The sequence below is a fragment of the Mytilus edulis genome, chromosome 14 (genome assembly GCF_963676685.1).
Source record: "Mytilus edulis chromosome 14, xbMytEdul2.2, whole genome shotgun sequence".
Classification (NCBI taxonomy): domain Eukaryota; kingdom Metazoa; phylum Mollusca; class Bivalvia; order Mytilida; family Mytilidae; genus Mytilus; species Mytilus edulis.
Window position 1 is genome coordinate 8641805 of NC_092357.1, and position 14495 is coordinate 8656299.

General features: G+C 31.6%; 1 protein-coding gene and 1 pseudogene across 1 annotated transcript; one reads left to right on the forward strand and one right to left on the reverse strand.

Annotated features, from left to right (window-relative positions):
• The first annotated feature begins 3825 nt into the window (after window positions 1-3825).
• Window positions 3826-7304, forward strand: LOC139502497 (P2X purinoceptor 7-like). The gene is made up of 3 exons (XM_071291980.1): window positions 3826-4312; window positions 5856-6077; window positions 7135-7304. Exons 1-3 carry the CDS (start codon window positions 4086-4088, stop codon window positions 7286-7288), a joined length of 603 nt encoding a protein of 200 aa, XP_071148081.1. The 5' UTR covers window positions 3826-4085; the 3' UTR covers window positions 7289-7304.
• LOC139502496 (uncharacterized) lies at window positions 6727-13854 on the reverse strand (annotated as a pseudogene).
• Between the last annotated feature and the right edge of the window lie 641 nt (window positions 13855-14495).

Sequence of the window (14495 nt, forward strand, 5' to 3'; positions counted from 1 at the left end):
TTTGTTTCCGAGGAATATGATTAAAATCAGTTAATTCGCAGATATTCAGGTCAATACAGGAGCTTTTACTGCTTAAATGGTGATCCCCTCGGTGACAAAAGGTTCTCATTTATTTGCAACTACCTAGTGTGTGGGGAAATTCTATGAAAGATACAAGGCTTAATGTATGGCACACCTGGAGCACATTTCCTCGACATTAAAAATGGTACCTGAATACAAAACCTAATTTTGAAAATAAGGCATGCAATGTGCTGAATGGAAATCATTCTGCTTAATCAAACACATGGTTTTTATTTAGTATATGATACACTCAAAGTACAATTAATCAATGTAATCCTTAAAAACGAAGCGTAAAACTAAAGTAAGTACGAAATTTCACATGACCTTTAGAGACCGTGCAGTAAAACACATCTTTATTCAGAAAGGTTGGATAGGACGTATTTCTTGTTTTGTTTACACATCGTTGTCAATATCATATATTTTGATTCAACTGTCATACAAGTGAGAGGTTTCGCTACTTTAAAACAAGGTACAATCCCAAAGTAAATGCCTGTAAAAAGTCAGGAAAACATCATTTGTAATCAATTCGTTTGGTGTGTTTGAGCTATTTATGTATCCTTTTGATTTTGCTTTTTGAATTTTCCTCGGAGTTCAGTATATTTGTAAAAGTACTTTTTAGGGTAGATTATCAAATTATGGTATTTTTTAACAGCCTTGATTTCTTTAATTTACTTACTTTTAAAGTAAAACGAACATAAATGAATGTTTATGCTTGAATTTAAATAATTCAGGCTTGCTCCAGATATAATAACAGTCATAAGGTACACGGTAAAATTATGTACTTAATCATAACGGTTCAAAATAAATGCAATAAGTATTGTTACAAACGACATGCTGACATTAGCTTGTGCTTTACCAGGTAATCAGTATAAGTTATTTCCCCGGAAACTAAACACATCCTCCGCCTTATTTATTCTTTCATATTTGAATAAAAAACTAATGTCTTGATTGTGCATGCTGTCATGCATTGTATTTGAATTGATGAATAATAAAAATGTCGAGATAATTAATATGTGATCCGTATGAAATCATTGTATCTACAAGAAATACAAGCGTGCATCATTTGTGTTTCAGTGTAAACGTTGCAGATTCGGAAATAAATTGTCAATCAAACGGTGGGATTGGATGAATACATTTTTGAATCAGTGAACCGATCAGTGAGTCTAAATAAGTGCTTATAAAGATTGTTTTTTTTTCTTTCATATCCATCAAATGATTATGAAAAACAACTGCAATTATTGAGATTGTAAGGTTCTTTAAGTAATGACAAAGGCCATATAGTATTCATATATTAAAGACATTTGGTATGATTGCCGAAGAGACAACTATCCACATATATTCAAATTAATTAGATATAAGCAACTATTGTCAACCGTGTAGCATTCAACACTGCAAACAAGTCACATCGTTTAGTCTGTTTAAAAGGAGTTATTTGTCGATCTTAGACAAACAATGAAACAAAATTTGAACCACGACCAACTGACATACATGACACATTAATTTTATTAGGTTATATCATTGATGATCTACAAATCTAAATCCGTTATCTAACGTAATTTTTATTTATATAAGAATAAACCTAATGAAAAGTGTTTAACATCTTCTTTAAACATGTTTTTTTTTATATCTATTTTTCATCAATGGAAAAATGTTTCGATTAATCGTTTTGATTATGAGGTGTGTGTGTGTGTGTGTTGCATTACTCTGGGCATATTTTAAAGTTGATATTCATGACAAAAAATGTCTAAAGTGTCATTGTGAATAAAGCACCCGAGATCACCCCAATGTTTGATGGGGTTCATGTTGCTTATTCTTTTGTTTTATAAGTTGTGTCATGTGTACTTTTGTTAGTCTTTTTTTCATTTTTAGCCATGGCGTTGTATGTTTCTTTTCGGTTTATAATTTTGACTGTCCCTCTGGTATCTTTCGTCCCACTTTAATCGTGGCATTCCTGACAAAATACTTCACAACAACCTTAAAAAACTGAAAACAACACATTAATCTTTGGCGTCAGAAGTGCCTTTCTGGATTTACCTTTACCAGGAACGCTCAAAGCCAAATATTGAAATCCGAAGATACATGTAGATAAGTATTGAAAATCGTTGAAGAGCTATATTTCAAAAATACCTAAAATAAATAGCCAAATTCATCTAAAGCCAACTTCGCCTGAGGAAGTTTAAATTTAAGTTTCATAATAGTTTCAAAATTTATTAACGTACAATTTTTGTAAAGTTTGTTAAATCATGTCAGTACCGAAGCACTGACTACTGAGCTGAGGATACCCTCTGGGACTGATAGTACCCGAGGGTATCAAGTGAAAGAGGCTAACTATGTTTTAAACTGTGGATTCATTTACTTTCGTGGGTATCAGGTTTTGTGGATTGAGGAAAAGTAAGAGTTTCGCAAATATTTAATTTTCTGGTTTTCTAAAGTCGACATACACGCCTTTAGAAAATTTTAGACTGTTGAATATTTGAAGTTATGGTTCTGTTGTACCCACAAAATCTGTATACAACAACAAAAATAATGACTCCACAGTATTTGACTTAATATTCTTGAAAATTTGTAACTTACAATGCTTTGGGTTTTTTACAACATTAATCAACATTTAAAATCAATGTATACTAATATTAGTCAATTGACATAAAGACAAACATTTATTCAAATAGAAAACTCTCTAAAATCAGTTTTTCTCACATTAGTACTCATTTATCAGAATTATTGCCAAACAGAAATCACTGCATATACTCTAAGTTTTCTTTACTGTACATTTTATACCCGCTCCCCTGTTTCAATTTTTAAGGGAATTTGAAAACAAGACTTTAATTATTGCCAGGTTACCTTATTTGCATATTTTCTTTCATAAAATGCCTAGAACCTGTTTAAAATCATTTTGATTACACATTGAAAGCATATCACAATACAATAAATGTAATGTTTAGCAATCAATCATTACAACATTCAAGATTACATAAAGTGTCCAATCCTGCCTCTGTCTCAAGTCCACATCTTACTGTATGCCTATTTGTCAATTAAAGTTCACATTTTCTGTCTCAAATGGTCAATTTAGAATTCTTGTCACAACAGTATCATCTGTAAACATATATCTGACACACTTTAGCTAATATGTATACTAAAAGTGTTCAAACAAAGCCATATTTGCAATAGTTGTATGTATGCAGATACCTGTCTGAGACATACATGCACTTAAAATGTTATAGAGATAGCTGCTAACATCTGATTTTTGCATAACTTCCAAGCAGATTTATGGTTTTCTATATAAAGAACTTTAAAATCATAAAATCATAGCATTTACAAGTAAAACTATTTGTTTTAAGACCCAAGGGGTACATATGTAGGCAATTTTCTATATTTGTTGCCCCTAGTGCCTCTAATTTCCAAAATTATTCTGCTGTTTCTAATAATTTGGAACATTTAGTACATATTCAGGATAGTATACACACTATTGTAAGTTTTGTTGAGACATTTTTGTGTTTTTAGCTTGTATTTGTATGCTGTGGTGACAAACATGCAAATTTAGGTGTTACGGCTCAATTTTGTGTTATCGACAGGACACAAACATCCCATAAATAATATTCAGGAAGGATCTATAAGTTTTAATGACTGCGAAGAGTAATTATAGGCACTTCTTAAAAATTTAACTTACATACATGCAAATATTCTGAATTAATTTTGTATTCAGGACTTTATGTAAATTATGCATACTGTAAACAGTAAATTTATACTGAGTCATCATACTTAAAGATCACAGGAAACGATTTTTAAATTTTGTTTTTATTTATTAGATATAAACTTCTTATTTGTTTTATTCGAAAAAAATCAGAATTATTGTCAAAATCCGTATTTATATCCATAAAACCCCCTCCGAAAGTTCTGTCAGTATCGGGTGTGTTCATGACTTACTTCCCTTGAATTGAATCTTTTGTCTACGTCATACGTGCCATAGCTTTGTTTACAGCTGATCACCATGCGTAGTAAACAACTGATATAAAAAATTGTTAAGTATGTCTAGTTCCGGAGCAAGTGATGTTGACGAGTTACCAGAATTAGGAATAAAAGGTTCGTCTGTGCATCCGTATCAGTATGAACCAACAGTTCTCCCGGGAAGAGTTATTTCCGAGTCGGAAAGTGACCCTGACAGTGACACTGACAGTGATAGCAAGTTGGATGCATCGGACGACGATATGCCATTGCCGGGATTAGAAACAGAAGTAGATGACATTAGCTTATGGTAAATCAGCCCTTATTTTTATTCAGTTCTGAAAATAATTTAAAAAAATGCATACTGCAATGTTAAAACGGAGTCGGGGTAAAAAAAAAGGGGGGGGGGGGTATTGTTGTTGTTTTCTCTTCGTAAACAAATGCGGCTAAAAGTCATTTTAACTTATGCTATAGTATGTCTATATGCTAAATCAAAATAAAGTTTTTTTCTTACTTACTTTCTTTTTTTTTTTTTTTACAAGAACGCAAATAAGGCTTACAGACCAGCTTGTATTAGTACATATATAGAAATGTAAAGTGATGTACATGTAGGCGGAAATAATATAAAAAAGAAGATGTGGTATGATTGCCAATGAGACAACTATCCACAAAAGACCAAAATCACACAAACATTAACAATTATAGGTCACCGTACGGCCTTTTAAAATAACATTCATGTATCTTGTCCCATGGCCATGGGTGTTCATACTATTAAGAATTCATCATAACTTTACAATTTCCATTGTAAAAGCATGCACATGACATACAAAAATATATAATCTTGCTCACACACACAGTATTTAATTATAAGCAGGCGAGATTGCTCATAATTTTCCCAAAACAAGAATGTTTACTAAAAACATGTGCAAATACATGTACTTGTCAAAGAAGTTGGCACTCGTCTCATCAGATATAACTCTATATTCATTACAACTCTTTTTCTGATAGAAGGCCACTCTGCATGTGTAATGAGTATAGCCCTGTAATAGCTTTCTTTCAGGTAAAACACATAAATGTCTCGACAATTGTATCAAAATTGAAAGTTGGTGTTGACATTCACAACTATTTGCCCATTTATTTTACAAGGTAATTGTTCTTATTAGAATATAAAAGTTGTCTTATAAATAGGAAAAAATCGATGAGAAAATTATTTTGGAGCAAGAATTTCAGATGTTGTGTACATGGTGTATGTACACTGAATGTTCATATGTTCATAAAAACAAAACAAAGATTTTCATTACTGTGTCAGTTCAAAATCAATCATCCCTGCTTGCATGGTTAGTACCTATATCAGCTCCACTATTATAAACGGTGGTCATGATCATAGTGAAAACACAAGTGAATGGATTAAAAAAAGGAGCTAGTGTCGTCATCAGTGGCGGATCCAGAAATTTTCATAAGGTTGGACCTGCTTCGGTCATGTTTTGAACAGTGATTCCCTAAATAAGCAACCATTTTTTTTTCATAAAAAAGAGGGGACCCAGCCCCTTATTTTTTTCATTTTTTATTTCTTTTCTATATATGGACCCATTAGAATTTATAAGGATTTTTTTTATCAATAAATTTCTTTTTGTATTGTTAACATACTTCCTTTTGGTTAATGTTTTCTTCTTGTTGGTAATATATTTTTCTCCCTGTAGCTAATAAGTCATTGAGACCACTTTGACAACAGGCTCTTTTTTTACCCTGAGTCCCTGACAAATACTTAATCAGGTTCTTGTACCCTTATTTTGCCTTTGTTTACCTTTTTCCAGAACAGCCATTAACATAATTGTTGTATTTGGTTCTTATAGGTGTTCCTGTAGCAGATGTTCAGCAATGCCAACAAGGAGAGAGTGCAAATGTTGCCGGAATACTAATGTTGTGGACAGTAAAGTAGAGGAAGCTGACTTGAAATGTATTACAGAGCATGAAGGATTTCAAGTAAACTGTCTGAACCAGTACGTTTTAGAGACAACATATTATGAATATGTTCAGGATAATGGACCGTTAGAGGACAATGCCATGATTCATGAGTAAGATTTTTTCAAATACAACTAAAGTCACAAAATGATGAATAAGTTTTGGCATTTACATAATCAAATTCATGATTCTTTGAATTTTTCTTAAGATGATTTATTAACAAAAATCAACAAGACCAAATACATGGATTATATTTTCAAAGGCAAGTCTGCAAGGGGCTGTTGGTTCTCTAGATTCGCTCAATTAAAAGAATGAGACAATATATTTATATTGACGTTTAATAGCAATATTTAAACCATGTAAATAATATCAATTCTGGCCCTTTATACAGTAATCTTCCTGTAGGTACAAATGTACCTATCCCAAGTCAAGATATTGAAATTGATGGGTTTTTTGCTTGTTGTTGTATTTCATTTTATTTCTGATTTTGGTACATCATATAAAAAGATAAATCGAGCTGTTGATTTTTCCTGTTTGAAGTATTTTAAATGTGGGTATATAACTGGTCCCTTTGTTATCACAATGCATGCGAGTCAATGATCTACATTAAAGGCTCAGCTGTACCAGAACCTACATGTATAATTTCTGACTTGTACAAGTTGTGAATGCTTGCGGCTTTTGCTAGGGAGGTGTCTCATTGGCAGTTATACAAAATCTGATTTTTTCATATATACAACATTGTAAAAACAATTTCACAAGTAATAAAATATACAAAGTACTTTATTAAACATGGTTTAGAAACCCCCACAATGATTAAGTATACAATTTACATAATGAACAATAATGTGTTCATATATTGTACATGTACATGTACATATGAATGCCCCTATTGCACTACTATTTCTATGTTTAGTGACAAAAAATTGTGGTCAAAATGTTAAACTCTAATTTGAAAGTAAAGTTATAAAGATCATATCATAATTATAAAGAACATGTGTACTTGGGTTCAAGTTGATTGATTTCTTAAAAACTACCTTGACCAAGAAAATTTACCAAAAGCAAGACAGATGCACAGACCAAAAGTACAAGATACCCCTAATTAGGACATTAAAAAATTTAGTGAGTTTGGGGAAATTCCAATAATTCTCATTAAAACTTGTTTCATTTTAGGACTTATAGATACTTGGCTTACAGAAGGTTTGTAAGATGGGTTTGGCACAAACTGCGAAAGAAAAACAGAAGGATTTTGCCATCATGTGTTGTTACCGCCATTAGAGGTGCTTTTCCATCCCAGGAATACTGTGGATTCAAATATCCAAAATAAAAATATAAACACTTTGTGTAGGAATTTGTTAAAATTATTATATTATTCTGTTGTCATTTAATTCAAATTTAACTTATAAAAAATAAGATGTGGTATTATTGCCAATGAGACAACTATAGACAAAAGACCAAAATGACACAAAGATTAACAACAATAGGTAACCGTACAGCCTTCAACAATGACCAAAGCCCATACCGCATAGTCAGATATAAAAGGCCCTGATAAGACAATGTAAAACAATTCAAACGAGAAAACTAATGGCCTTATTTATGTAAAAAAATGAACGAAAAACAAATATGTAATACATAAACAAACGAGAACCACTGATTTACAGGCTTCTGACTTGGGACAGGCACATACATAAATAATGTGGTGGGGTTGAACATGATAGCAGGATCCCAACCCTCCCCTAACCTGGGACAGTGGTATAACAGTACAGCATAAGAACGAACTATAAAAATCAGTTGAAAAAGGCTTAAGGTGGTATGGGTGTCTTTCGCCATCTTGGATTGTAAAAAACAGAGAATCTAGGGTCCATATTTTCTATCAAGTTATCAAAATTTGATGCAGGAATGCAGAGTTTAATGTGAATTTTCATTTAAAAGAACCAATTTATAAGAATATTACTTAGAAATATTAATATTTTTACAAATGTAGATTAATTTTGGTTGTTTTTGAATATTTTTTCAAATTGGCATTTTAAGGGGAGGTAACTCTATAACAGTGCATTTTCTGAAGGACTCTACATGAAATTTTCCTATTTTGTCTTTTAGCCGGAAAAAACGTACGGTGACCCTATCTTTTCTTTTGATATTCTCAAACCATTGTCTGAAAGCAATCTTTTCCTAATTTATTTTACAATTCTATCATTTTGTTTAGTTTTTATTCACAAAATGGTGTTTTTTCCTGTATAATCCATACAAAATGTGTCATTTTGTCACAACCTGTAGCTTGAGAAAATGCACGGTGACCTATCATTTTTATAATATTTTTGATCATGTATCAATAGATACTACATTTTGACAAAGTATGAACAAATTCTATCATTTTTATTTTAGACTCCCATACTACCTTAACTCATCAGATAGGCCAAAAATACCAGTGGACGTGGCCCGGTACTTATACATCCCTACACAAAAAGACAAAATGAACAGATCTGAGAGTACTCACAGTTATCTGATGGCTAGTTCAAAGCCACAAACAACTAATAAAAAAATCATGCATCTAAGACTAAAGACTTGTTTGTTTTTTAAATTTTCAGAAAAATTTTACAAATTTATATTTTGAAATAGTTTAATGAATTTTTCAAAGTATTTTTATCCTGTGCTCAGTAAGTTTAGAAATTTGTCAGTTCAATATTAATAAGTTGAAATATATATTGTTGTCTCTCTGACACATTCCCCATTTCCATTTTTAATTTTATATACATGATAAATAAATGAATTAGTGTTTATTCCAAATTAAATCTTGATTTGTGGTTATCAACAATGTCTGCCTTGGGGGGATGAGGTTTACTGTGTGATAAAGGATGAGGTCGGACTTTATCGTCACGTCGTCTTTCTGCAATTGCTTCACTGTAGCTCTTTAGACGCTCCCTTCTGAACAGCAGATCCTGGAATAGTTCTTGAACATAACCTGAAAAAATAATAAAATGTTTATCTACAAAGTCTACAAATTATTCTTCAGGAACAGGTATCAACAAATTTGCACTTGAAAGAAAACAAGACTTTTTTTATATTTCAACAAGTAGAAATACATAGAAAAAAGTTAGTGATGAAATTATTTTTACATATATATCAAAAGGAGGATGTGGTATGATTGCTAAATGAGACTACTCTCCTCAAGAGACCAACATGACGCAGAGATAAGCAACCTCAGATCAATAAAGACTTAAACAAGGAGCAAGGCCCATAACAGCTAGTCGGCTATGCCCCATGATGTCAAAGAAAATACAATTCAGAAGAGAAAACTAATTACTTAATTTATGTACTTTGTACAAAATAATTAACATATTACACAACATCAATTGCAAATAACAATTGAATTCAAAGTCAATAACAAACTAATGAAAATAAAATGCTCTGCAGGATGCAGCTTGATATGACCACAAAGGTGAAACTTTTGAACAGTTGGGGTGGGTATGGACACAACATTTAAGCCTGATACAGCTCTAAATTTAGATTGAGATTACATTTTTGACACAGCACAGGTTTCTGACAAGAATGAATATGGTCAAATTCATTATTTAACTTTAAATTTACCCATTATGGTCCAATATCCAAACTCTAAATACAGTGTTAGATTCAGAATATAAAAAATGTCCAAGAATTCCAAAAAATATTTTTTTGCACCTATTTGACCTCAATGTTGACCAATTTGATATAACATGGCCCGAAAACCAAAGAACCCTATCAATCCAATATTTGTTAAATTTTGAACTCTCTCAACCTTTTGCAGACTAATTTGAAAACAAGACCCATGATTACAATTCTAAATATTCATTTGGATTCGGCATATCAAAGAAACCCAATAATTTAATTTCAGATTAAATTCAAAACAGTTTGATTTTTGACCGTTTTGACCTCAAAGGGGACTAATTTGATAAAGGGGCCCAAAAATCAAAATACATGGTTACTATAGGTTAGATTCAGAAAACCAAAGAACCCCATATTTCAATTTTGTTGAAATCACAATAAGCTTCATCTTGGACACTTTGAACCTTATTGTACACTAATTTGAAAATGGGACCCAAAATTACAAGTCTAAATATACATGTACATTACACATTACAAGTCAGCATATCAAAAAACCACAAAATTGATGAAATAATAAATGTTTAATTTGGGACCAACTTTTAAAAGGGACCAAAAATCATATATCTAAATACATGGTTTAATTCAGCAAACTAGAGAACCCCATATAATTTATCTTTGTTGAAATCACACTTAATATAATGTTTGACCCTTTGAACCTTTATGTAGACCAATTTGAATACTGCACCCCCTCCCCCTCCAAAAAATCAGTTAAATTTGGCATAACAAAGAACCCCAACAATTCATTTTTTGATGAAATCAAAGAAAGTTAAATTTTGGACCTCTTTTTGACCAATTTAAAACAGGCCCAAATTCCCAAAATGAAAGAACTCAAGAAATCCGGAATAAAATCCCCTTGAAATTGGTAAAGAAATAAGCAACTTATAAGTATAAGAAAAGTATTCTTTTTGGAACCTAATTCCAAAACTGCTAGGACCATAGTCCCCCAAAATCAATCCCAACCTTCCTTTTGTGGTTTCAAACCTTGTGTTTAAATGTCATAAAGATCCATTCACTTTTAAAACTAAAGTGATTATCCAGAAAAAAAAAGTGTCTTTGGACAACCCTGATGCCAGACAATAATAAAGTGGAACCCAATACATGTATACAAACAAAAAATAATTTTTGACAGTTGTATAAAAATCATGCCTGTAATAGATGTCAAGATGTATTTTAAAAAGTTAAAAATATATTTACCATACGTTGCATTAACCTTAACTTCCTTTGCCACACCTTCACCTTTACGAGCCTTTGGATAGGAAACTCTAAATTGTGCTGTCCCAGTTGATGTCACTGCTTGAGGTCTTGAAGAATTTTCATTAAAATGCATTGCTGCCAAGTAGATTCTGGAGAAAAAAAATTATATGATAACCATGTGTCCTATACATGTACATTTTATTGCAAGTTGACTATATAGCAATAATTTTCATTGGACATTGACAAATACTATGAAGGGTTAGATTCCGTGTTCTACCAGTTTGTAAAGAAGAAAGCCAGAATTTTTATTTCTGACTTTTCATGACTTTGTAATTTATGATAAAAATAAACAAGAAAGTCACATTTTGTTCATCAAAATCTTTTTGTCATAATTAATGCCAATTAGAGGCATAAGATAAGTATAAATAGGTATGTTATTTATGTTTAACATAGGGAATATACTATGACTTCATGTTTAAAATTAGATATTATTACCAAAGAAAGGGCAAGATTTGCAGACCTTTTCATTATAAATGTTTTTTTTTATAGCCAACCTATTTATTATTGGGAATTTAATTTAATTACGGGTAATAAGTGACATAGGAACAAAGATAACTGTATTGTATTTATTTCTTGGCCTTTGAAAAAAATTAAGATCTTTTCTGTACAAATATCTGTTCACCTAGCTCAGATACAGGTCACTAGGGGTACTCAATTTTAAATATGTAGAGTTAAGATTAACTGGAGTAAATATGATTATTACTAGTACTTTAAGAATGACTTTTATTATTACCTTGCCTCCATTTGTGCATGCATGAAATGCACAGACTTTGGTGCAAAGAAACACACAACTCTGTGGTAGGACTCCAAACTTGATGTCTGTTCTGCAGGAGACAGTTTCCCAATATCCTTCATTAAGGTTCTTTCCTGTGCAATCTTTTCAATTGCTTGATACACTTTACTATCTAAAAATTCAAATATAAAATATACAGAACAAGTATAAGCAATATTTTTATTTTTAATTAATTGAGTGATTTTAAAAGTCCAGGGACCGTAACTCTGTACAAAATCATTACACAGACCTGTACAAAATTTGAACTTGATCTGTAACTCGTCATGATAACACTATATACCAATCTTGGACTTTAAACATGACATAAAAAAGGAAGAACACTGATTATTTGTGTTTATGCTCTAGATCCAATGACCATAACTCAGCTCATCTGGGCAAAACATAAATCAAAATTAATGTGTAATTAGTCATGATAAAAATGATAAATATACACCAAATATCAAGTTAAAGTTTCAAGCATGAGAAGAAAAGTAGGTAGGGGAATATTAAATTTTTACATTCAATTGTCATTTGTACTTTACCTTTTTTTATCCATTCTCTGTCATCAAGTGTGTCGTGAAGACATGCTGGGAATTTCGGGCCATGCCCCTCATGGATGTTTGTAAAATGGTTTAGGATGGACGACCACTTCTGTGTTACCATTTCCCCATCACCCTGGCTGCTTGCAGCACACCAGTAAATGTGGTTGCTTATGGACTTGGCCCATCTCCCTATGACATCAAAGCCCTTTGTCTTCCTTTTTCCCAGTGCATCTAATTTCTTAAAAACACCTGAAATTCAAACAATAACCTGAGTGTAAATAAACTAGTATGGTATAGCTTTGCTCATGATTGAAGGCTGTTCAGTGAGCTAAAGTTGTTAATTTCTGTGATTATGTTCTATTAAATTTTGAGGAGTTGTTTAATGGGCAATCATACCACATCTTCTTATTTTTATACATTGCAGCATATAGTTTTTCAAAAAAAAAACTAACAACAACAAGGAATACAAATAATTTTTTACCTCCAAATTCCTTTTTAGTAAGAAATGTTGAATTGTAATGAATTTATAAAGACATTTTTACCTTTAGCAACATGTCAGACATCAAACATGTGATGGACATTTTCTCGTTCCAATCTCATATATTTTTTTATGGAAGGATGTCTGTCTGTGACAAAATTCAGAACTTGAATGTCATTTCCATCTAAATAGGCAAGGCAACGTTTAAGACCCTCCAACTCCATATGGTAAGAGTTAGGAACCTCATTGCTCTATAAAAAAAAAGATCAGCAGTATTATTACTGGTTTATTTATGATATATGTGTTTAAGAACATCTTTAATGACTACCCTGACTAGATATTGATTTTTGAAATTGGCATCTAATGGTACTGAACAATACATATATATATGTATTTTAATTCAATCATGTGAATATACACGTACTAACATTTACAACTACAATGTCATGAGTGTATTTACATTGTTATACATTAATCATACATTTACTAAATTGTACTGCATGTATTGTTTAAATACATGAAATTTCAATTAAGAAATATTTAAACAATATTGTACCAAAAAATGTCACTGACCCATATTAAAAGTATCTTTAATGACTATATATATATACATGATATATGATGAAACTTCAATCATTGTCAATGATCACTGGTTAATGTCTGTGTCATTTTGGTCTCTAGTGGACAGTTGTCTCATTGGAAATCATACCACATCTCCTTTTTATATTTAATTCATCTGAATGTTTAATAAACAATTAGTAGTAAATTTAAAGACAAAAATGTACCTGAACCAACTGCATATCTATGATTTTGCTACGTTCAAGATCCATAATGCTGTAAGACCCATACTTTGCAGTATGCCCTGGGGTACAACACATTGCATCACCACCAATCTTAACTGGAGAGCCGTTGTTTTGAATTTCAGTTATAAGGTCTAGCTGTTTACATTGCCATATATCTGTGATTGTTGGCAGCAGGTAGGCATTCTGTAGGGATGAAAATGTTCTTTCAGAGAAACAACATACTGAAGCATGTCTGAAAAATGTTAATATTTTGGATATGCTCCCTCCTGAAAATAGTACTGCTCCAGCCAGAATTAAGTTTCCAAGTGGCATAGTTCCTGAAAAAGGCTGACTGTTCCATCTTGTAATTTCAGGACATTTGCATTTCAAATTAACAGTCACAGCAGTTCCTATAACATTGAAAGTATCTATTACCTTAGTTGACACACAGGGATTCTATCAATCTTCATGAACTTTTATTAATTTTATATTTAAGTTAATTTCTTTAAAATCTGTGAGAAAAAGCACATTCCTGAATAGAACATCTTAAATATCGAGGTCTAAAAGGTTTGCAGAATTTCATAACATAATTAAAAACCAATTGTTCAGAGAACAATTGAAGGTCTTTCCACTAGTAAACATTTATTTTGATATTAAAATATTGAAAATCAGTCTAAAGTGTCAGTTCCTATGGCTTTATGGTGTTTGAATATGAATTTAAAACAAAGATCAAAATCTAGAACGTCCTATTAACCTATGACCTTGACCTCAATTTCAAGGTCACAAACCAAGGACCTTTAATCAAAAGACCCTAGGTCTTTAATATGTTTGGTTAATGAGTAATATCACTTTACACGTAATTCGAAATGTAAGATGGGCAAAAACTCCCATTTATTTTCTGCGCACCCTTTCAACCAAAATATACAAATTAGGACATGTCGCAACTAACAATTTATGAAAAATTATTTGTCGATATGTCATACGGTATTTGAAAATCAGTGAAAATAAGCAAAAATCAAAATTTGTATTATGACCTTGACCTTTGACCTTGACCTTATTTTCAT

Coding starts and splice junctions, on each gene's coding strand:
- LOC139502497 (XM_071291980.1), top strand. CDS start 4,086: ATGTCTAGTTCCGGAGCAAGTGATGTTGACGAGTTACCAGAATTAGGA. Junction 4,313..5,855: donor GTAGATGACATTAGCTTATG/GTAAATCAGCCC, acceptor TGGTTCTTATAG/GTGTTCCTGTAGCAGATGTT. Junction 6,078..7,134: donor GACAATGCCATGATTCATGA/GTAAGATTTTTT, acceptor GTTTCATTTTAG/GACTTATAGATACTTGGCTT.